The sequence below is a fragment of the Gadus chalcogrammus genome, chromosome 14, assembly GCF_026213295.1.
Source record: "Gadus chalcogrammus isolate NIFS_2021 chromosome 14, NIFS_Gcha_1.0, whole genome shotgun sequence".
NCBI classification, from domain to species: domain Eukaryota; kingdom Metazoa; phylum Chordata; class Actinopteri; order Gadiformes; family Gadidae; genus Gadus; species Gadus chalcogrammus.
Window position 1 is genome coordinate 16,900,195 of NC_079425.1, and position 25,487 is coordinate 16,925,681.

The following is a 25,487-nucleotide window of genomic DNA, read 5'->3' on the forward strand; positions in this document are numbered from 1 at the left end:
CTGCCTACCGTTTTAGTTGTTCTATGTACAGTGTGACTGTAGGCTACTGCTGCCTGTCTTGGCCAGGTCAATTGAAGAGATGTTTATCACTTCAACCTTTTGTTTCTATATATATATATATATATATATATATACACACACACATATAAAGGAAATGTAAGCATCACCAACAAAACAACTGTTGGTGAAAATACAGATTTTTCTAATCTCGGTAACATGCAGATCAAACCTACAGATCAACAGCTTCTTCAAGGAAAAAACATCTGGAATGACGCTCTGAGTGGTAGTTAAATCAGCTATCTTTTGCCTCAATAGCCAGCACACTCAAATAAAGGGATACTTTCTTCCCCTTATCCTTAAACCTCTCCTGGTTTTTCTGAGAAGATAAGGGCACAGGAAACATTTCTTGCACCTATCAATCTGTCAAGAACATTGCCTTCCTGTGTGTAGACTAAAAGTAACATTCGACTAAAAATAGGGGATGAGACAAACTGTGGGATAGTGTTAGTCAAACATGGCAGTTATCTCTCAAAGACGAGAGGATTCTTAGTTTCCTGTCCTAAGCCATCATTACCTGGTATAATGGTTGAGCAAGTAGACACACAGACAAGGACCAACACAGTACAACACAGATAACAAAATACACATTACAGTGGATGTATTGCAATGGCGAGGCGCATACAGCCTTTAGCCGTTTTCTATAAATATTCTAGAACACACGGGAGTCCTGGAGCTCTATATCTAAATAATATCATATAATACATAGATATCTATATCATATATAATACATATTATCACGGCTAAAATCTGTGTGCGCCTCCAGACGATATTTTGAATCACAAACGACTTTGCAAGGGTTCTCCGAAGTCCCTGGTTCTTCCACATCAATCAGCGCGCTTGTGCCTCCGTTTTTTCAAAGGTGAGCAGAACACCTAGTGCTCGTTTTACACCGAACGCAAGTTTTAGCCACTGGGGGACCATAGGCTGGCTAGGGGAACTCATATTTATGTTAGAAAACCTCATAAAGTGAAGAGAAAAAAAAATGGTTGGAGAGCTAAATTCAGGGGAGATTTGGATGATGTGTTGACAACCACAGTAAGGGTTCTGAAGCATGTCAAAGAAGTAAAATATCACAGGGTCATTCCTTTGTTTCCAGTGTCCTATGTTCCCAGGAACATATGTACTTCCTATTGTCCTATGTTCCCCAGATTGTCCCCCTGTAAGATAACGTTTCTCAGTTGTTCCTGGTGGTGGAAAAAGTGTAGATAGGAATTATCTATAAACACAGTGAAGTAAAACCAGTCAACCAAAAGTATAAAGTGCTTGATATATAATGGACGCAAGAATCAAAAGAACAATTACCATCCCATACCCTGTGAACTTAAGTACAAATGGCAAGCAGAGTTTTGGAGAAACAATTGTTTAATATTAATATATTGTATTAATTGTATTAATATATTAATGCTGCTAATTGAACGTCTTTTTACAAGAAGAGGAGCAATAGCAGGCTCTTGGCTGTACATAATGGACTCACGTTACACTAGAAAAGTATATTAGTACGAATCAGATAACTTCATTTAGTTTATGCTACACGTGAACCTCCTAAGATGGCGCAATTTGATCGGTTCGCTATCTCAGGATATTGGGCAATATCCCATGTTTGAGATCTCAAACTCGGGATATTGTTTTCATGCACGTGACGGTCGTCTCGTCAAGATAATAAAAAAAAATAAAGCCCGGCAAAAAGTGTCATCTTGTTTATTTTTGGAGTGTTCACGTGTAGTATATACTAAAACAATAATTCACCTCAAGCTCCGTGAATAATGGGGAATAGCCCATTATTCCCCACTATTCACTTCGCCTTCTGCGAATAATTGTTAATTATCAAACGACCTGTCTCCAAATCCATTTTCTGCATCTGTTTTGAAAACCAAACAAAAACAACCTTGCGAAAAAAATTAAAAAGTCTCAAAAATACGCATCTTACTGTGCAAACGAATAGTTGCCGTCACTACGCATAAAAAAAAAAATCTGTATAACCAGGAGAGCATAATCCACTGTGTTCAAACAGCAACCGTGTCCTTATTATATATCAAATGAAGTAAAAATCTTCAGGAAAATGACCTTCCGTCGTTTTATTGAACTTGTATGTATGTATGCCAGTTCCTCTAGGCCTCTTCTCGGCTCAATGGAGCTATTAAAGGTTGTGGTCATGTGACGTGACAGCAAGCCATAAAGCCCTTGTAAAATGTGACAATGTTGTCAACAATTCTCATCCGGTATCTGCCTTTATGACTGGCTGCTTTGTCCCTATAGTCGAAGGGTGTTACGAAACTTTCAGGAATTCAGTTGATCTCAAGATAAACGAGAACAGAGTGTGTGGCTCTGAACTTCTCAAGGCCCCCAAACGCTGTTTTCCAGACACACATCCCAGAACCTTCAGAAGTGACTGGAATGTTCCAAGGGAAGAGAGGACGGCATGCTCCAAAAAAATAGCAGATTTTTGTCACATTTGACTCAGGTTATGAGTGCTTCCTCCTTCCACCTCGGAAACACTCAACAGATGCAGTACAATAAAGCTGTACAGCTGGTCAGACTGAAATAATGCACAACTCTCACTTCTGATCAGCGGTCAGCTCCAAGAAAAGTCTCTGGTGTAAGTTGTGCTCACCACACATCTGGAATAAAGCTGAAGCAACCGTTGAGAGGTCAGGGCCAAACTCAGGGAGAGCTGTTGTCAAGCCATGCTTATCCACAGCTCTCAGAATCAAGTCTTTGGCTCTTATCAAACAGTGTCCAACTAACCGTTCAAAGTGAACGCCACGACAAACACAGCGCTGATCAATCTGCACCAGAGTTGGTCCATTATTAACCATCAAATCTGTTAAAGACTTGACACACATCAGCCATCACTGCATACTGTACACCCATTTGTCTACACTCTCGGCAATGGTAGCAAGGTTGATATTGCAGGGCTCGTCTAGGCAGGGTAGTCACACACACATATATATTCAAAGAACGTTTCTTTGTAGGATTGCTCATGGTCTTATCCTTATACCTCACCTCCAGTACTGGCCCTGCCCCCAGGATGATCTGTTCCACTCCGCTGGCGAATCCCTTTTGGCTTAGGGCGGTCAGGTGATGAATGAGAAAGTTGGTGCTCTGGGTCTTCCCCGAGCCGCTCTCCCCAGAGATGACCACGCATTGGTTCCGGCGCCTCTGCAGCATGGCGTGGTACGCCACGTCCGCCACTGCGTAGATGTGCGGCTCCATCTCCCCCAGCGTGTGGTTGTCGTACATCTTGACGTGCTTGGGGTTGTAGATGGGCAGGAACTTGAAGGGGTTGATGACGATGAGGATGGTGCCGACGTAGGTGTAGATCCACTCCTGGCGGAAACGTGAGCGCAAGTTGTCCAGCAGCGTGCGTTCGTTGAGCTCGGGCAGCCGACACAAGTCGGCGTGGTCCCCCCGGGGCTCGGGCTGGGGGAGGAGGCCACGCTCCACCATGCAGCGCCGCTCCTCCGTCACCCGCAGCCACATCTGGAGGCTCCCGCCGTAGTGGATGGAGCCGTCCAAGTTCTTTTGCCTCAGCAGGAAGCGGTAGTCGTCGCCGCCGGACAGCGCACGCTGCTCCAATGCCACGCGGGGCCAGAGTAGCATGCGCTGCACAGGGCAGTCGCTGGGGTTGAGGATCCATTCCTCGCCGCCAAACTCCTTGACCTCGGCCAGCACGTAGCATTGGCGCCGATCCAGGCGGAGACGCTCGATGATGCGCTCGATGGCCTCGGCGGCCGTGGTGTTCTTGCGGGCGCTAACGGGGCAATAGATGGTGCCCTCGGCTAGGGCGCCCGGGTAGATGCGCACGGTGAACTCTGAGTTCTCGAACCGCCGCCGGCGACCCAGGGTGCCCTCGCCACCCCCGCCGTCACGAGCGTTCATGGCGGCGCAGCCGTTCCCATCAGCAGCACCCGCCACTGGCACGCTCTCCTCTGGGCTGGACGGGGGGCAACATCAAGACATCATCCCTGCAGAAACAAGAATACAAGGCGCCGTGAGTGGAACATCACGCTGTTTCTCATAGTATGCTTCCCAGTATGCAAGAGGGTTTCAAACAGACAAACTTTTAAAATGTCTTCATATCAAAATATGAATCTGCATTTTAGCAGCAGATCTACCATCCAAGACAGCATTCTTTATGTCGTCCAATTATGGCTAGCATGCGATTAGGTCATCTTTAATGGGTCATTAAATATTAGAAGCCTAATCCCACATGATAAGAATGGATGAAGGTCTAATCATATGGATCTAATGGATAGTCATCGACATGCATGCACATGTGCTCACAATCACACACTTTCTACAAGTTCTCTCCAATATACAGCAGAGATCCAGGGTGGTGTTGGAATCACACAAAACAGTAGAGATAGACGAATGAGAGATTGAGAAGACAAAATATCTCCTCACTAAAACAAAACTGACAACTGTGGAGGACAATGGATTTAGAAGCTGTAGGGAGAGAGATTAAGTTATATTTTAGACATACTCTATCTGTGTAGACTCCAGCTGGGAAGTGATGTAATGCCACACCCATGCCTGGCTACTTCCTGTTGTCATATACTACTCACCCTGCCCTGTTAATGCACAGCCATGTGTTTCCTTGGTAACCTTCATTCACATGTGTTCCATAAAATCAGACCAATAAAAACTAACGGCACAGACATCAGTCCTCTCTGCGTAAGAACACGCGTGTTTAACAGTCTATAAAGCTTGACACACAAGAATATTATCTCATCTGCTATGATGGAGCCCTGTGACAAATGTTTGTTGGCCGTGTGCGTGTCTGACCATGAGCGAGTGTGTGCGTGTGTTTTAGGTGTTTGTGTGCGTTTTTGTATACGTGTTGGTTGTTGCTTTGTGTTTTTTGGGGATTTTGTGTGCTTGCTTCTGTGCACGTGTGTGTATTTGTCTTGCTCTGGGTGGGCATGGGACAGATGGCCAGCTCACTGCTGAAGGATTAGTAGGGGGATTTAGGGTGGTAGTGGTAATGAGCCCGCTGCCACATTGCTTAGCCTCTCTGTTCATCTTCCTCATCTTCATAATAATATGGAGGCAGGTCGGACAATCAACTAATGGAGTGGATGCTTCTCAGCCAGTAAGACATTTCCAATTTATCGCGTTCCACTTCCAATGACATCCCAACAAACAATCGTCTACATGGCTGAAAGCTCATTGGCCAGACTTGGGGGAAACCAGCTCTGCAACAGTCTGAACTCGAAATAATCACAGCATCAATATGGCCGTACTGAGCACAGTATGATGGAAGGACAGGGGGGCCAGAAATCAGGGTGGATGAGAAAAAGTAAATCAATCTCCTGTAGAAGAGGTTGCATATCTGTGTGAACAACAACGTGAGATATTTGTGAAAAAAAAAGATGGATTACCTCTAGCTTCATAGACGTGAAAGCGACTTTATGCAGCCAAAAGTAAAAGAAAGACATAATCCTCAATGACCACAACCCCTAAATACACTGATGTGGTCTGTAGACACTTAAATGTAATGACCCAGAATTATTCCACCTATTAGAAAAGAGAATTACAATTACAATTTAAACTACATTAAGGTGTCCTACAAAGATGTGAGAAGGAGATGGAAGAGAAAAAAAATAAGGTACAGACGGAGGTCAAAAGAGTGACAGAAAAGTTGAATCGCTAAAGCATGATGTCATTACACCTCAAGCCAGAGAGTGAGTGAGTGAGGGAGGGAGTGAGTTTTAACCTGTAGAGCTTTGATGGAGAAGATAAGCAGAGTACAGGCGTCCATTAACTTTTTTCTTGTTTCTGCACTAGTAGGTTTGTAGATAGTATAGCTGCCCAACTGAGAAATGTGCATTTTAGAATGAGGAAGTTATGTGCTTCTATAAAGGTGAATGCTGCAGTGCCGACCCTGGAAAGACCACAGGCTAGCTATTATCTTGGAATCAAAGCCTCCAGGAGTCACAGGTCATTTGTGCTCACTTCAATAGCAGCATGGACAAAAGAAAATGTGTCAATGTGAATGAATGAATATTCAGAGAATATCACCAAGAATAATGCAATATTAACATTGTTTTCTTAGCATACAGCAGTACTAGAGGGATTAGAAAAACCATACAAAAGAGGTAGATATAATCATTGTAAACAAGGAACTTCTACTCACCAGATCAAATGGAGACATTTACCACACCTTCTGAAGGCTGCTGAGATGGCATGGTAGGGATTACATAATTAATCCAATAACTGCCAGAAAATGACTTGCTTTGTGCTCCCTCTGAGTGACTCCTCCTGACAGAAGAGTCACCTGAGAGTGACCTTCTAAAAGTGACACCCAGAAGCTGTACAGCCATTTGACTCAGCCCAGTCTATCGTTGCCATTGTTGGGGAAGAGTAAAATATCAAGTTTTGTCAGCTCTCCAGTACATGAAGTCATCATTTTTTCCTGGGCGCAGTCACAATAAAGCTCGTTGGCTGAAGCTAGGCTGCCTCATCTGGGTGTGTAGGTGGAGGAATCTGTGCTCTTGTTCCCGAGATTGACCGCCTCTTCTTCATTTACATGACACGCCTGACACTTTTAGAGTATTCAACTGAAACCCCACTGACTAAGTGCTACGACTACAATACAATTGTATTTGCTTTCGCCATTAGCCTTCGCCAGTTGGACATTGTCATGGAGGGACCTATTCTTTGCTTATGAATCACATGCAAGTCAGAGTGCAGCCTGAGCCCTGCGGGGCTGGAGGCAGGTATCTGACCACTCTGGAGCCTAGGCTCAAGACTAAAGACAAGTTAACCTGCCCTGTCTGAGCCCTTGAGGCAGGCTGGAGCACCCTGACGGATGTTCTCAACCAGTCACATTTTACTGGCCTGACTTCGTTTCCGTGGGATTCCAACCTGCCTACCACTTATTAGTTGATGAAGTGGTTGATTAAATGCAAGTTAGCATGTTGTGGCACTTCTACCAGGTAGACACATCAAACAAATATATTATGTATAAAGGATGTCATTAATAGGAATTAAGGAGGGCTATGACCAAAATGGGAATAAAAAAGGTAACGTATTACCATAGACCTTTACATTCCTTCATTTGAAGAAACTCATTTCCCGTTGCCTTTAATAGAGCTGAACATGGACGACTTCAAAACAGCCACTCTCCACCCCCCCATCCCCCCCAGACGTTCTCAAGCCGAGGAAATTGCCCTTTAGACATAAACCCCATACAGCACTGCCGGTCGTAAAATTAACTCCAAACAGAGCGGTTGACGTAAACAAACAACTGTTTGGGATATGTCAAGATTTAGAATCCCAAAGTTCATCTGCATTGGTAGCGGCCTGGTGGTAGAGTTTATAGAGAAAGCTAAACAATATATACAATGGGTTTCTAAATCAGTAAGTGTCTCCAAGAGATAACAAAACTTCAGCGGAGGAATGCTTCAAAGAGCGATTCAAACACCCTGTTATTGTATGTATTGTATCATATAGGACTCAACAACAACACTTAATTGTATTGACCACAAAAGTATTTTTTTGGTTCATTTATCACAAATCAAATCTCCCCTAAGAAATAGCCTTGCAGGAGGGAGGTTCAAATGAGAACTTCTCCCACTTCCGAAAGGTCTATCATCCCTTTGTCTATTAGAGACACGGCCTATTTTCATCAGTGAGGATGCTAGGTCGGTTGCTGGTGGAAATACCCTGACATTGAGAGCAGAGAAGCTGGTGCAATGTCCTCAGAAGATAAATAAATATAAAGCTGCCCTGGAGTAACACTTCACCAGCAGCGAGAGGAGACTGCAGCGGTATTTAGACCAGACCCCAAACAATGACACAAATTCCCTGAACAAATCAAAGAGCTTTGTTTTGCTCAGATAGTTGATCAATAACCCAACATCACCATAAAAATGTGTCGACTTAACCTGGTACACAAAGAGGGGATATAAAATGCATGGCCTGGTTTATTAAGTGGTTTAATAACATGGCTGTTTAATTAAACCATCATTTAAATAAAAGGAACGGTCTTCCTTTATTTGCCTCACTTTTATGAATGAGTGCAAACTGGGGTGAATGGAAATGTAAAGTGCTGTGGGCTGACATTGCAAGTCAACATTTCTGTAACATTTAAGCTCTGGCGTCATATTAAGCCACATGAATGCAACTTCAGTACCACAGCATGTAATTAGCCTCAGTTTCCCTATTTCCAATAGAAAAAACGACTGCCTCAATGGCTAAACGTCGGAACAACGAATGACACAAAGGAGGCACACCCATAGAAGGTAAAAGATGCTAAATGATAGTATCTAAAAACAAAAATTTGTTTGAAAATCCATTTCATCTACATCTGAAGAATTGACTATCGGATGTATTATCCCACGAAGGAGATTAGTAACAATACCTTGGAAAGGTATCGTTGCTATATCTTGCCATATGTTCAACCTCTTGGCCTTTCACCAGATTAAGCTGAGGAAAAGAAGAGTTGAGAAGACAAGGCTGAATTATTGAGAAATATTTTTTGTAATAAATGTAATTTCAAAACCGGAATATCGGGTCTGTCTAGCGGAATATCTCTCTGTGCTTCTTGCTTTGATGAAGAAGCACAGAGGGATGAAGGCAGCTTAAGCCTAATTCCGAAGGGGTGGAGTCGTATTGGAGCTTCTCATCAAGTAGTATGTACAAGAACAGAGGAAAATGTTTTGGATTAGCTCAATGCTCCGCAGCTTTCAAATGTGGAAATTAAATTGTGGTTTCATAGGTAGGTTAATGGTAATCCGGCAATTATTGTGTTGTTTGTCAAGTATCAGAAAATGCCTGCGCTAAAAATCTAGGTCAGATATTAACTAGGTGCTGGATTTGAACATCGAAGCAGTGCAATAGGTAACATCTGTGTTTTTCAAGGGTGTTAAAGGGTCATAGTTCCAAAAGTATCTCATTGGTTGAGTCAGAATTCATAACTATGTGAGGCCAGCTAGTTGGCCATCTCCCTGATAAGGATAGGAAAGCTGAAGAATGCATCTGTAGTGTCTGTCCGCTATGGGAGACAACAAATATCATAACAAAATAACAAACTACATAACAAATAAATTAGCAAACTATATGGGTAGACATATTTGTCGAATATTCCTCTCTATTAACTGTATGAGTATCAGATAAATGCATCTTGGACTGAACAACAGGAAGAAGCGGAGGGGGAGGAGAAGGAGCAGGTGGGGAGAGCAGTTGCAGAAAACAAACAGAATCAGATTGAACTTGAACTGGAATAGAAAAATAACAAGAGAAAAAGAAAGACAGAGAGAAGGGGGTGGTTATTGGTTTCCTGAAATCTGAGCTGTGGGAAAGTGATTGAGAGCCAAAGTAATACGAAAGGAAAGAAGTAGCAAGAAATGTAATTGTATAAAAAAGCATGAGTGTATTTGTCCAGCCTTGAACAGACCATGCATACCCTAGAGTCCAATAGTACTGATGGCTCAACATACAGTTAATTGTCACCTCTTACTCACTACTTTCACCATAGTATCCCGACTAGAGGCACAGGTTGGTCAACTTATTCTCTACTCATCTACTCAATTAAAAAAGCTCCATAGAAAAAAAATGAAGGTAGAAAATAGGGTCTTTAACCCGAGAAATATTGCAGCATTATGTTTCCAGAAAGTACACAATTTGTTAGAGAAAGTGGTGGTTTTGGAGTCACTATTGGGAAAAACATGAAAGATTTGACTTGATGAATTTCAGAGAAGCAAACTTAACAAAGAGCTAAACTTTTCATTGATGATTAGGAGAATGACTGTCAATAACATTTCGTGTCCCATATTTATACAGTCTCCATCACACAGCCTTCGGTGAGGCTTTCAACCCCAGTAGCCAAGCCTTGTTCTTCCTTCATGACTTTATCCAGCACTCTAGGTGTCCAACAGAAGTAAAAATGTTGTAATATGTAGCAGAGTTGATGACATGGTATGAAGCATGGTATGGAAACCTCCCCATAACAGTACTGCGCTAAACACCCCCTCCCCCACAAAATTCAGCAGGAGAAAGATTGAGAGAGGGAGGAAGGGGTGGAGGGAGAGAGAGATTAGGGAGATAGGACAAAACAATAGGAGGTTTTGTGTGTTTGCTTCACTGAAAGGCAAACTACAGCATGCATGCAGACACAAGGGGTAGTCCTATTCCTACTAGGGAGAAGAAAACACCTGGACATCACTGAAGACGGGCTGAAACAGGTCTGTACTCGAGCCAATGTCCACACTGTAATTAACAAATAAAAACAAAATAAAACCCATCCACCTAGATGGGTCTCTCTCTCTGTGTTTACACATTGAGGCAGCAGAGAATTCCGGCTGGTCATTCCTCGGTCAAGAGTAGGCCTAAGATTACCACTGCATAAAAGACTCAACACCGACGATGGCAGTGCTTCCAGACTGGACGGAAAAACATGGTGCCGCAAGCCTGTGGACGTGAGCACATCAAAACGAAATATGTGGGCGCAGTTTAGCCCTGTGAGGGTGGCAGAAAACAAGGGAAGGGAAGGAATAAGGAAGAAGGAGGAAGAGGAATTCCTACAACCAACTGCACCAGCGCCAAGGAAATAAGGAATTACCAGAAAGTCATAAAAGCCTGCATTAGCCAACAGCTGGTTTTTATGCTTAACGTGTCCCCATTGCACCCCTTGTATCCTTCTGTAATTAAAACCTATCCGACTTTTCAGTTAGTAAATAGGATATACTCGAATACCTTCATCATCATAAATAATAATACATTTTAAGCTAAGTTGTTACACTGTGAATAGGGATCAAGATTTGCTAAGACAATATTGGTCAGCAATGTCCTGGCACACTGATTAGAGGTCAACTTCTTGGGAAGTTATTAATAAACTAATACCAAATGTTTATATGAAAAGAACACTGAGACGGTTAAGGTAAACAGGACTACTCCTCTATGTTCGCAATGAAGAAATATACTTCCTGTGTCAACTCTCTTGACAATGGCCGCGCCAAAGGGTGAAACAGGAAGTTTGTCAAAGGGGGGCTTCTCCATCACAACACTGCCATTGTTTTTTTTTTCTATGTCTATTATTTCATCACCAAAATAGGCCAATAGAAAAAATGTCTAAAAGTATGCGACCTCAATAAAAAGCGATGCGTGCCAGCTTGAAATAAACATGTTGAAAAACAATGCCCACGTTGTACGTGCAAAACTTCTATGATAAATTGATCACGCAACTCACACGAGCAAAACCCCAAAATGGGTTTGTTACTTACATCATTTTCAACACACCACTAAAACAAACAGCATGCAGAACTTTTCACACGGCTCTTACATTTTTTTAAACTGCAGTTAAAAGGATAAACTGCAGTAAGTTATTTTGACAACCTGTTTGAACCAAACATGTTGAATTGGTAGAATTGCTTCTGGATTTCAGGCTTCTTAAAGGGCTATTGTTCCAATATCCGTTATAAGAAATCCATTAGACTAAGAAGAAATTCAATTAATAAGCAAGATCTGTATAATGAGCGTACAGACATTCCGCATGGGAGCAGCTAAAACTCCAAGTATCACAGTCGCAGTCTGTGTGTCTGTGTGTGTGGGGAGGGAGGGCGGACAGATGAAAGACGAAGACAGGCGATAGTCTAGGCAGAACTTCTGAAAATGTGCTACATTCCATACGACTTTCTGAATAAAATAGAAAGATTACAACCAGTACAAGTACAGGTACATCGGAATACATGTTAGTTATCCTTACAATTATTTTGTTCCTTCACTATTTTTTCACCTCAGTTATGTAAGGGATAATGGACGACACACCGTTGGACTATCCAAAGTTAAGACAAGTCCATTATCCCGCTTATTCTACTGTTGCCACATATTAAATGTTGACTAGCCTACTGATGCAAATGTGACAGAACATGGCTATTCCTTTCCGAATTTCCCTAAACTCATAGCAAACTGTTTCTAGTTCGGCATGCCAAACTAGATTGCTATGGTTGCTATGTCGGAACATTAAAGCAAAATTGCTTTCAGAACCCCTTAATACCCCTAGAAATGTTCTATATTATTCACAATATGCCTTAGGGGTTCTGATTTTGAGAAAATTGACCCTGTCTACGTGAGGAGCCAGGCGGGAATCCCTAGAAGCCATCAGTGCCCCGGATTATCACACAGACACCATCTCCTTCCCAGAATGGACAACTCTCTGGGGGCCGATGGGGCCTCGGCCCTCGGAGTGTGGTGGTTGTTCAGTCAGAAAGTACAGGAGGTGGTGGAGCCTAGAGACTTCTTGTACATGGGCTCAATAACAGACAAACACGCTGAATTAACAAGGAGGACTCATCTCTGCTTTGACAGCTGAGTGGAGATGAGTGTTAATGACTGTAACTAGCTAGGTACGCAACCTGGTGCCAAGATCAAGATGCTGCCAAACCCCTGCTGGTCCGACCTGCTGGGCGATCATCGATGAAAACACTGGTCTTGTTTTTTAGCCTGGGGCTATTCACTCATCTTTATGGTCGATTTGACTTTGTAAAGTTTAATCAAATTAGACTGCTAGGGTGTTAATTTCATGGATATCTTGATGCCCTGAGGGCAAAGAATGAGGACAACGAGTTGTGTCAGACATTTTCTACTAGTGCCCTTTGCATTTCCCCAAAACAGCTATCTTTACATGCAATTAAGGGAGGAACTAAACCAATGTAATATATTTATAATTATTTACATTATAAACCTGATTAATAATGGAAACAAAATAAATAGGCATAATAAAAGGTAGAGGAAAAAACGATGTACAATATCTGACAATATGAAGCAGATAGAAAGCATGCAAACATCAGAGCAAATCAGTCTATAAAATAATTTCAGAACAATAGAGAAAGGGGGCTGCAGTACTTCACCCTATGGGAGGTTACATCCGGAGTGCTACTAGCAGAACCCCTCTGAGCCTGATCAATAGGAAATCGGATTTGAGTGGATTGTCGGATTTCCACTAGCTCAGAGAACACTGAGGTAGGCACTAGGCAGTGAACCCAAAGAAAGGTAGCAGCAAAGTGCACGTGAAGTGACTCAGACATTTTTTTAATCACCCAAATTGTTGGTGTTTTCTTTCATATTTGTTTTCTTGATGTTTCTTTCTTTTGATCAACAAAAAAATACAAGTTAATGCTAAGACACACAAACACACACACAATGTTAAGACACGATGTCATGCACATCTGCTTAACGCATTAGTAGGAAAAGAAACACAGGCGGTAATTACAGGGCAGTGTTACCAAGACTCATGCTCTCGTTCCCTTTTCAACATAGGGGGGTCAGGGGACATTCGTTTGCACATGTTTGAAATTCGAACCTGGTTGAGAGGAGCAGGATAGTGTAGAGGCAGCAGGAGGTGGTGCAGAATGTACGGTGGGGGGCATCATGAGGTAAACTGTATGGAAAGCACGGTGTATGAACTTCATCTTTCTTTTAAAGTGAGTGTTCGTTAACTCTCTAACAGTACACACTGCACTCAGCAGTGTGTACTGAATCAACAGGGGACTCTCCTTGAATGACTGGATTGTCAATGGTTTCAATGAAAATGCTCCAGTGAAGCATCTCGGGTTATAAATAGGAAGGCAGAGTGAAAGCAAACAATCAGACATGGCTGACAAACATGAAAAGGGTTTCTGATTCGAGTTGGAATAAGATCATTAGCATAGTGAAACCATCCAGACTTTCAAGTTTCATGATAAATCTGGTCGGAACATCGTTCCCAGCTGTTCTCATCTCATGACGAAACACCTGGAACGGGATGCACCGAATCTGCATTATTGCGTATAAAGGCCCTGCACACCAACCAGATAAACCGTCGTAGGACAGTCTGGTGAGATCGGTGACCTGAGTCTTTTCGGTGTGTGCTGTGCGATTGGCCGTCCTCAAGCCCGGCATCTGGGTTCTTTTCCGCCGATTGCACACGTTGAATTGGCCATGACACAAACGGTCCGACTGCCTTTCCTGCCGACGATCGGCAGTCGGAATGGAGTGTAAGAGCCATAAGGCTCATAAGGAGGCTATAGGAGGATGGATATTGCATTGAGGTACAGTAGATAGGCATACCACTCCATTCATGACGGTCTCTCAGTCTAGGCAGGAAGTAAAGCAAAGCACAGTCTTTTAAATATCCAATGTGGTTATGTAAAATTAAATGCATGATAGTTCTAAGAATGCAGTCATGTAGAGAAAGTAAAATTTGCCAGACCCTTCTACATGCCTCAAGAGCAACAAAATTATCTTCTTCGGTGTGCAGAGTTCATGCTCTAGAAGGTAACATCCAGGAATATCTTGAGCTAAAATCTTGTAAAACCGCTTTTAGAGAGAAACAATGACTCTCAATACAGTCAGTACTACTTACTATACAGATCAAAAGAGCTTACTCTACTTAGTCAAACAATGTTGTATTCAACCAGTTGAGAAAATAAACCAAGGGTACTTTTGGTCTTCAGTTAGGTGAGCCAAGATTCTTAAGTTATTTAGAAATCTGAAAGAGCTACTTCACCTAGGTGATATAATGCTTAAGTATACAATCAGTTACGATTATTATTGTCATTCTCACAAACTCATTGTACTACTAGGCCTATTCCTTGGTTTCTTGAAACAAGAAACAATAGCCCAATATCTGCATGTGGGATTAAGTTTTCTATTTATTATTCATTCGTTTTTGTTTATTTAACTCCGGAAAACACATTGAGGGAAAAATACCTCCTTTACAATGGTGCCGAGGTTACAGTGAAGGTTAATACATCTGGTAAAAATAAATAAATAAAGTAAATAATGCAATTTCAACGTCGTAAGCAACCATGACGGAGTCCTACTGTATGACTGACCTTATGACATTATGACCGACAGTAAGACCGTATGACCGACACCATGAACCAGTGGCGGCTGGTGGTTTTTAAAGTGAGGGAGGAAGGACTGCGCGCTTGGTTGCCATTGGCCTGCTTGCACTGTGGGTGTATGGTGGCATAAGAATGTGAGACTCAAGTTGTTTCAGGGTGTTTTGGTGAACTACAAAATAGCAGGGAGGGAGTTATGTGAACAAAATGTATACAAAGCCACCAGTGGCATCACTGTAATTTGAGAAGGAAAGGATGCAAAGCATATTAGTCAAATCAGGCCTACTATTGATTTGTAAAAGTAAATCAAAAAATCTGGGCCTACCATTGGGCCTATTTTTGCCCTCACTGTTATTTAGCTATGTTTATTTTCAGTTACAATTGCTTGTAATGCTACCAGTAAGTCATGCGTACCTAGCAAACCATGTAGCACTCACAACACTGACGTTGCCATTACTTCTGGTGACCTTGATTTTGGGAAGTGGTCTACCTCTTTCTTTGGTCGCTAACTTAGCACTGTAACTGAATGAATGGAATGCTTTTTGTAATAAGACGTTAACAATGTCCTCCGTTTCCAATGTTTCCATTGTGCATTTAGGATCGCGCTATCGCAGATTTCACTTGCTCTGCGTCTTTCAGAGTGAACACCGCGGCAATGCAGACCGGGTTTGCTATCGACAGCGTTGCCAGATTGGGCAGAATTCCAGCCCAATGATAATTCTTCCAGACTAACATGGTTAAAAGTAGCCCAATTGGGTGGGAAATCGGACCAATCTGGCAACACTGCTCAACATCCAGGGATCCTGCTTATTGGTTCATAGCGCAGACGGATAGATTTTTGCGCGAATCAGACCCCTTAAGGTCCCACCCACTCAGAGGAGGATTTTCCTCCTCTCTCCCATTGAAACCCATGTTATCCACCGGCCGCCAGTACTTTCGGGAAAATGAATGGGAGTGGACGGCGGCTTCCGGAGGACGTTCCTCCCTGAAGTAATTGTCAATAGGCGATAGGGGGTGCTAATGTCCCTTTACCCAGGGAAACGAACATTATATATTCAAAGGCAATAAAGTAGTCATATTTAAGGGCATTAATTCATTACAATAGTCTGGGCAATCTACATTTTTTATTCTCAACAATGTTAGGGAGGATCTTCCTCCCTCTCCTCAATGGAGAAGCCTCCACTGCCATGAACATATGACCAACAGTAAGACCGTATGACCGACAGTATGACCGAATGACCGTAGACTCCCAGGGCAGATTAGAGTATATTTTGAGAAATAGAAGTCTTCCGTACATGGTGGTATGGTAGTATGGTGAGCTTGGTCGGTATGTTAATATGGCATTTGTATGCCTTAAAAACTGGTTTACTGGAAGTTAACATATCAAAACAATCACCAACCATGTTTCTAAAGCATACTGTGTCAAAATCCACTGTCAAAAAAATGATGCAAAATTACGTATGTACCGCTTTAAGACCCAGCCTGCATCGAATAGAGGCCGCGGTTTAGAAGGGCAACTTCAAACAAATGCATCCAATTTTTTTTTTCAGATATCGACTTGAAATTTGGCATGGGTATACTATGGAATCTACCCTTTATATCCGAACCTATGTGTTCTTGACGCAATGTTAGAGCCGTTTAAACATCGGAGATATGCATGTATTTCACCTTAAAATGTATATCTCTGCCATCTTTAGCCTTATTGCTATGAATTTCACACAATATAGTCCAACATTCACCTCGAACATGTGTGCCGAGTATGCAGCTTTTGATCTGACCATATGGTTCAGACTCTGAAAATTGTTCATCATGAAGAATGGTATAACAAGTTTCATGCATATTGCACTTTCCTAGTGGAATTGGCAGCCTGTTGAGTATGTTGCACTTCAAAGGCTTGTTATAGCACCACCAATATTTAATTCTGGCCCATCCCTTTTTATCCCCAACTCACGAGTTCTACAAGCCTGCCAAATAACTTTGACTTTGACAGATTTTGTCAGGAAAATAAATAAATAATAATAATACTAACGATTACAATAGGGTTCCTACGGATTTAGTCAGACCTCTAATTACAGTCGCTGACGGAGAATTGTGTTGGAAGGGAGATGAGGTTAATAAATTCTCTCAGTGAAACAAAACCACACAACTTCCAAGGATTTTTGGAGCATGTTCCAAATGGAAGGTGCTTTATAACTGAAGGCAGTCTTCCCTAATTCGGGGCAGATATAGGGAAAGGTAGCTCTGGGAACGGGTACTGAGGGTATTGCATTTCCAGCTAATTAGAGGAGAGATACAGTGGTAATAAGGCAATGAAAGAAAAATCTTCCAACTACCATCTCTTTTCACAGATAAAGCTGGCCAGCCATCCAGTACAGTGGTATGTACCACAATTGTCCCCAGTGATAAAAACGGAGGGCAGAATAATACACAGCATCCAGGGGTTTCAGTGTACTGTGAGATGCATTCACATAAATAACATCACCATAGTCTAAAACAGATACGAAAAATTATATTTTCTTATGCATAAAGATTATTGAACATTTGACTATAATACATGAACTTCCTCACAGAAAACTAAAGCCATTTCTATCAGAAAATGATTCTGGTACCTGGGCTTGACCACACCTACTGCAGATGATGGAAGCTCAGCTTTGCCCACTATCCATGGTAGCCAGCTGTCTAATTATTATGGAAATCAATCACCTGAAAGATCCCGGCGCAGAAACTTTGACTTGAATGAGCACCATTGAATCAAACTTTGGAAACATACGTTATCTTGAGAATATTGTGAATGCATATGAACACCATTACCCAAAATTACCTCACCCATGCATTTAGCTTGGCTGAGTCGCAGAGGCCTATTAACTCCCATGATTGTTTCAATGGAAGTTGCCTCCCAAAGATGACCTACCAGGTCCTACCTAATCTATCCTTTCTCATGTTGGGGAGCAGCCGGCAGTGTTTTAGCCCACCGTATCAGATAATGTCTGTCTGTCTATTGTCAGCCTACCTGGTACATCCACTCTGTTCATCCCCTCTTGCTTCATTCTGACACAACACAGGTTACGACAAAATCCAAAATAAGTCCTTAAGATATGAGCAAACCTATATAGGATATAGGCTTGTTTTAAGTTAGTAGTTTATATCTGGTTTGGTATAAAGCTACCATGAAGAAAAGTCTGATATATCCTATATTGGGGACGCCGCAGTCAAGTTCAATAGAAGCACCCACATGAAAACAACCAGTATTGTCCTATTACACAAGAGCACATGCCTTGGGATTAGTGGCCCTACACTACATGTACCATATGGCAATCAGAGGTCAAAGTAGCTAGTCACCTATGTCACACCCAAAAATACACTCAATCAACAGTGTTAGATGCAACCAATTCAAAGACATGGCTAACAATACAGACCTTGAATGCATCTGTATGCTTAATACTATTTGGGATGCGAGACAATAGTTTTTGTGCTTCGGCCACCTTACCAACATCCTTAAAGTCAAATGGGGGTATACATCAAGTTTCCAGGCCTGTATCTACCTCAGTGATTGCCAACCGCAGATCATTTAAAGTTTTATTTATTAATATTTTATTTTTTTACAGAAAACTTTATCAAGAAAACCGTACCTTTCAGTCAAAATGAGAAGCATATAATTCAAAGGCAAACCCATGCGTCTAGTTAGCTTAGAAACTATATAGGTCATGAAAGATTTCAACTTTCGTCGCCACTACACTCCAACAGCACTGAATATAATGCAGTTGGTATATAATGCTAGTTGTTGACCTTAATGTTGGGCCACTGTTTTTCAGTTCTGTGTCATCATTGAATGATTATGTATTTGAGCCCTTTGACTGAAAGAAATACTTATCACTCCTGTTTCTTTTAAAACAAACTTGCTGTCAATTTGTCATTTACGAAGGTATAGACATGTTAAAAAAGCATTTCAGCATGGAAAATATGAAATTAATATATGTAACACACACACACACACACACACACACACACACACACACACACACACACACACACACACACACACACACACACACACACACACACACACACACACACACACACACACACACACACCTTATTTTTTTATTATTTAGTAGCTTCTCTCATATCCGATTAGTTGATGTGTGCGGTCATGTGACCCTCTGATGGTGATCATGAAAAATTGTGGCCCTCTTAATCATGAAAGTTGCCCATCCCTTATCTAACTCAACCGTTACATATTTTTTGTCTGTTGGCTTTATAAAAGTGTTTGGACCATTCAATTATTCAGAGCTTATTTGACTGTTTAAGCAGCAAGTTATGATTACCATTTTATTTCTTGAGAACCACTTTTACTACATGCCCTTTCGGTTTCCTGAGATTGTTACAGCACAAGCTAAATCCCTGTGAGGGTCTCGCAAAAAAGGGGATTGAAAAACAAGACTTAAACCTGCTGCACTTTCCCAAGCACAAGATTGGGATGTGGAATTCACTGTAGTGCTGAAACAATGGCGAACTTTAAAAAAAGGCTTAATCTTTAAAAGCCTTTAACCCAATCCGTTGTTACTTGTCTGCAATTAGGCTCAATCAGGTTCAACTTAAAAAGGGATAAGAAGAAATACTCCCATTCTATGTCATAAGATAACAACATAAAGCAACACAAGCTATTGCCTCCTCCCCATCTCGTCTTCTCTTGGCAGCACAGAGTTAATGAGGGGAAATGCAAAGCACAGGGAAGCTGAGCCTTTGAGGCGAAAGCCTCCCTCATAATGGCACACCAAAAGAAAGGGGGGCTTTGTTTGGTGCAGCACAAGCAGGTTCCTCTTTAATGACTTCATGTGCATGCCAATCAATTACCCCACACAAGCCCATCATGCGCTCACGTCGCTGGTGTGTGTGTGTGTGTGTGGGGGGGGGGAGGCCGCACTGCACGTGATGTGTTCTCTCCTGCCCCCTGAGGCTCTGCTTGGTGGTACTGGAGTACAAGGAAGCAAGAGATTCGGATGCTGACACCATCCATGTTCTTTTGAAATTATGTCAGATGTATGTTCAAACAGCACTGATTATTTTTGGAGCTTGGTTGCTTGCTCAGGCCACCGAAGGTAGTTAGAATTATTAATGATGTCAACATGTCAAAGAGGTTTGTATATTTTTGACCCACAAATCACTTTCAGCAATAAATGTAGAAAACAAAACGATTACGATGCTCAAGTTCTCTTGAAATAACAACTTCAGGCGGTAAAGGCGTATCAAATAAGTGTAATTCAACACGGTTCTGGAGAAAGACCTATTTTAGGATGCGCTTTGTGTAACAATTTCTGTTCACAGGGTTAGGGTTAGTCAAAGAAGACTGTAGTAAAAAGTAAGGGGTCATGTCAATCCACAGAAAGACATTACTGTCCTAGAGAAGGGAACGCTAAATATAAACCAAGGGCTACTTTAAAGTGCTGATGAATTTTTCATGGTCAAGGAGTATAAAACTGCAGCATGACGTGGCTGTTATCTTCTTACAGTGAGTTAGAGAAATAGACAGAAAAAAGGTCCACCGGTACTTTACACACAAACAGCCCCGCCCCCCAAAAAAAAAAATATATATATATATTTTAGACACACACACACACACACACACACACACACACACACACACACACACACACACACACACACACACACACACACACACACACACACACACACACACACACACACACACACACACAAACGAAGCCCTGTGGCTCAGAAATAGAGGGCGAGTCTGGGGGGTTATCGAATGTCAAAAGGGAGCAGTTGGCAGTCGTCTTGACTTGGGCCGTCTCCTTCTCTAGGTCTGCGCTGGCAGCTGGGTCTCCTCAGAGCTCGCATTCCAGCAGGACAGGCCCACCTCACCTGTGCAAATGTGAGGGGGAACCGGTCTCTCCGAGGAGCCATGCCACCAGCCATTTTTGAAACAGTAACAAAGTGAGAGAGAATAGCCTGTTGTTTTGTGGTCCCATTCTGAGCAATAATTACCGCACAGTGAGTAGCAGGCCCCCCATGATTCAGCAGGTTCCTCGCCTCATCAGAGCCAGTTCTTCGAGTACAGCTGCATGCATTATTGACTCTCCTTTTCTACGTTATTACTAGGCTAGATATCGTTGCTGAACTCCACTCAATGATAGATGGAGGCACTACCCTGCCTCGACAAAGCCATAATATTAGGACAGCCCACTCCTCCAATGCCAGTAGCCAAAATCGTGGGAGAGAAAAAAAACAGGATAAAATATATTCTAGTTTGATGAAGAGCACCGCAGCTACCTTATCAGCACAGCACAAGTCAAGAAACCGTTTCTAATTCAGACAAAGAATGAAGATAGATATTAAACTGTGAAATGAAACGACAGCAGCTGCAACTTTTCCAAGTTCTCGTAGCATTCACATCCCAACACACGCCAATGGCCCGTAACGGATAATTCAGGATAGCCTCCCTTCTACCCTTTAGCGTTGCCAGCTATAGCAGCAGTGAGTGTGCAGTTTTCAAGGATGAAGAAAATGAATAATGTGCAAGAAAAAACAAGTGATTCAATTCATCGGCCGCTAGTTACTATAGACTAAAAAGATCATTGGCGGTCCAGTGAGGACGGCTGAGCTGATAAGTGACTACTTAAAATCGTTCTTACCTCCAGACAGCGCTGAACGGAATGTTGTAAAATAACAATCTCGTCAGTCTTCTCTCAAGAGTGGTCAGGGTACTTTTGGTAACACTGATGAAAAGTATCTTTAATGTCCTGTAATCCAAAAAGAACAAATTGTTTAGTTGGCTCTTTTATCTCAGCATACTGTCCAGGTCACTGGAAGTATATATATAGTACGGAGGAGGAGTTCACGCATTTTGTAGTCCAAGATAAATTATATTTTAAAATACTTAAAAGCAGTCCTATCCTCTTCGGTAGGATTCGTAGCAAACTCATCGGTCTCTTTGCCCGAGCAGCTAATCAGTGTGGCGACGCGCGTTCACGTAATGCGCATACATGCCTCCCATGGGCGGAGCCTGGGCGGAGAAATAATTCCAATAACAGGAAGTAGCAGGGAAGTAACTATACCCGGCGGCAAGGGCTCCCATTTTCAACGATAAAGGTAAAGCATTGAGGTTTATTAACTATGTGTTGTTGCCTTTGCCCGTAGCTTTTTCTGTACATTTTTATATTGTAGTGGTGTGCTAAAGATCGTATACGCATGACATGAATGCGTTGGTGGTCTTCACTGAAGTGATGTGATTGGTTTACAATTTGCAAACAGATGATCCAAGTGAAGTTGGGACGTCCCACTTTGTCCATGCACTACTGACGTAAAGTCACATAAAGTCACATGGACCTCTTTACGTATAATACTGCAATGGGTGACACTGTTCCCTCTTGTTGTGTTTTCCATTCGAATTAATGTATAAGGTACGTGATATTAAACGTAGGCCTATCATTTCGAATTAATTTTCTTCGTGACGGAGGGTGGGAGTGAATGTACTATGTGATACGATTCAATGAATACAGGCAGTGGCGCTTAGCTAGTATCGCTTTTGGTTTAGAATAAACTACTTCGATCAAACTTATTGTAAAAAATTACATACTAACATAGTCTAAACGCGTTGCGACAACTTTGCCTTAAGCTACAAGCTTGCTATTCGATCTATTTTGCGATGTCACTGGCGTTTATTTATAGCTGACGTTTTATCTATTCGTCCCGCTAGGTAGGCCATTATCTCTTCATACAAATCTTACTGAAGGTAATTCTGTGTCATTTTCAGAAGCCAACACCTTGTTGTTGAGAATGGACCCCGTTGTGCTGAGCTACCAGGACAGCCTCCTGCGACGCTCGGATGTGACATTATTAGAAGGTCCTCATTGGCTCAATGACCAAGTCATTGGTTTTGCCTTTGAGTACTTTGCCGCGGATCGCTTTAAAAGCCTGGGTGAAACCATTGTATTTATTAGCCCAGAGGTCACACAGTTTATAAAGTGTGCTTCCTGTCCAGAGGAGCTGGCCGTTTTCCTGGAACCCCTGGATCTGGCGTCCCGCCGTCTGGTGTTCCTGGCTGTCAACGACAACTCCAACCAGACCGCTGGGGGCTCCCACTGGAGCTTGCTCGTCTACCATCATGGCGCCGCTCACTTTGCCCACTATGACTCTCAGAATGGGGGCAACTCCCTCCACGCGAGGCGCATCGCTGGAAAGCTGGAGCCTTTCTTTGGTACCGGGGGAAAGGTTCGATTTGTGGAGGAGCCATGCCCCTTGCAACAGAACAGCTATGATTGTGGAATGTACGTTATCTGTAACGCAGAGGTCCTGTGTGAGGGGGCTGAAGAGAATAGCTCCCCAGTTCGCCTCCCCGTGCAGAGCATTACCCCAGCTTTCATAACCCAGCGGAGACGGGACTTGTGCAGGTTGATCGACCGACTGGCTAAAGATTGACCCTTTTCGGGCTGTTCCCAATAGCAGAATCATTGAATGCATTCTTATCAAATGCAGAATGGATACCCTACCCCTATTATACACACACTCTCTCTACCTACACATCGTACAGTATCCAAACAATGCACCGGCATGCCTTTACAGCTTTTACTTTAAGGAGAATGAAAAAAGTATGTGGTTTCCAAGTGGAGAAGAAGCCTTTCTTGTCTTGATGTTATGCATTTAAAGGGAATGTGGAAATGTTTACATATATTATTGCTCAGGGTCATTTTAAATGAACTAGGTTGACATTACGAATTTTCAACAGGGTGGTACTTATGTTTGGCAGCTCAGATTTCCCTTTTTAAAGGATTTTTGACAAAAATAGTGTCTTATTTTAATCAGTTTCATATTTGGTATTCCGATGTCTGATATTTGATGATCGATTTTATCATCACATCATGTTATTTTCTTTGGTTTGTGCATGACATCGTTATAACATTGCATGAAGGCTCAACAAGCTGCAGGAAATCAAAATATGGATCAGAGGTCCCTTTTTTTTGAAGCCCCAATACATTTTCATTATATATATATAAAGTCGGCGCAGTGTAGTGAAATACCTTCTTTGAGGTACATGTAAATGGAGAGTATTCTTGAGTCAATGGTACAATATAACCAAAAACTCAATTCGGCGGGCTTGGAGACTATGCATACATCTTGCTAAGTGTCTATATAGCTTTCCAAATGTGTGTGTATCCATACAAAGACATTAGGTAAGATAACGCTTTATTCAGCGCTGGACTGGAGGTCGACTGCAGGGCTTTGGATTAGGAGCCTTCCCAAAGAAAATGGAGCTAAGCCCTTAACCTTTATCATTTTTCTGTTCTGTCGTGGATGTGTAGAAGGAAGGATTATATTTATGCACAAGAATGTGGTCCCATGATGGTAACCACTACCCTAATAAAACGGATACACCCGAAATCTTGGACTGGATTTTTTGTAACTATAAATAGAAAGGTAAACTACTCAAGTAGAAAAATGTTTGGCCTTCCATGTCCAAATAGTCAATTTAACTGTTTAAATAAGTTGATGAAAAGTGAGAGACAAAGTTAGGAGCCAAAGATAATTTTCAGAGAATTTCCATCAAACCATTTTGCCCAGTTCTATTTAAGGTTGCAGGAGAAAGCTGAATGAAGCAAAGCTATTTTAAATTCAAAACTTCTGTCAGTGTGTGAGTGAGGTGATCCTGACATTCCCAAGACGTTAACACTGCTTCAATCTGCAACATGGTTTAAGAGAGACTGGAACATAAAAAGAAAACACCCTTAAGGGTGTAAATAAAAAAAAATGGGACATGTAGGAATGTGAACATTTGTCTTTGGTTCCTCGAGACTATTATTATGACACACACTGTGGTGTCATCTTCAAAGCCTTGAAGACTATTAATTTGCCATCCTAGTTAAAAAAAAACTGAACACAGCGCATGGTTACTTTTTAACACATTTATTGTGCCAGGATGCACACTTGAGCTAGGCCGTGTTTGTGTGTCTGTGCACGATATGTGTGCGCACATCAGACCTGTGTGTCTGAGAGCCTTAGCTGCTCTTAAATCTTCCCAGGCTGGACTGATTCCATTCTCCACACGGCTACCCTTGGCTCACGGTGCTCATCTACATCCCCTGGTCATATTTCACCTGTATCAATCAGACTGGGGAGTTTTATTTACTGGTGTCCTCGTAAAAAAAACACAAAGCCGGGGCACTCGCCACTCTGGCAGCCTGGTTTATTAGCGATACTGAGCTCAGAGGGAAAGGATACACAGGGGCAATTTGCACAGGGGAGAGCAACAATTAAGATGAATGTAAAAAAAAACGCTACGCATGACACTTACCATAAACCTTGTCTTGGCTTGATTACTACTGATCAAAGTCCAAGTCATGGGGTGGGGGCTGCGCCGTGAGGAATAGTGTTGTGTGGCCTATTGGATCACGACAAAACACAAAAGACCCTTCTTCGATAATAATAAACATATAGATTTATTAAAGAGGGGCAGGCCTTCTTGACGAGTACTTTGCAAAATTGTTTGGATGAATAGATACTGTATGTTCTAATAATACTTGTTTCCAGAGCAGGGAGGATATGCAACTATGCACAGCTCTAAGGATTCCAGACTATCATCAGACC

The 25,487-nt window shown here is 42.2% G+C and overlaps 2 protein-coding genes across 7 annotated transcripts in view; one reads left to right on the forward strand and one right to left on the reverse strand.

Annotated features, from left to right (window-relative positions):
* Positions 1-21,885, reverse strand: part of LOC130403871 (unconventional myosin-IXAa-like) — a 72,216-nt gene extending 50,331 nt beyond the window's left edge. For 4 of the 5 annotated variants that reach the window (XM_056608387.1, XM_056608388.1, XM_056608389.1 and 1 more), the window contains exons 1-2: positions 21,539-21,885; positions 3,064-4,025 (exon numbers count right to left, since the gene is read on the reverse strand). In XM_056608387.1, the coding sequence (XP_056464362.1) occupies positions 3,064-3,939 (876 nt within the window). In that variant the 5' untranslated portion in view covers positions 3,940-4,025; positions 21,539-21,885. The remainder of the gene's footprint in view (positions 1-3,063; positions 4,026-21,538) is intronic. The other variant, XM_056608386.1, reaches the window with a different exon arrangement.
* A 10-nt stretch (positions 21,886-21,895) lies between these two features.
* senp8 (SUMO peptidase family member, NEDD8 specific) lies at positions 21,896-24,765 on the forward strand. Of its 2 annotated transcripts, none has more exons than XM_056608392.1 (2): positions 21,896-21,995; positions 22,660-24,765. In XM_056608392.1, exon 2 carries the CDS (start codon positions 22,683-22,685, stop codon positions 23,322-23,324), a length of 642 nt encoding a protein of 213 aa, XP_056464367.1. In that variant the 5' UTR covers positions 21,896-21,995; positions 22,660-22,682; the 3' UTR covers positions 23,325-24,765. The 2 variants fall into 2 exon arrangements, with proteins under 2 accessions (XP_056464367.1, XP_056464366.1); XM_056608391.1 differs by lacking the exon at positions 21,896-21,995 and adding an exon at positions 22,055-22,306 and having other exon boundaries at positions 22,660-24,764.
* The last annotated feature ends 722 nt before the right edge of the window (positions 24,766-25,487 follow it).

Coding starts and splice junctions, on each gene's coding strand:
- senp8 (XM_056608392.1), top strand. CDS start 22,683: ATGGACCCCGTTGTGCTGAGCTACCAGGACAGCCTCCTGCGACGCTCG.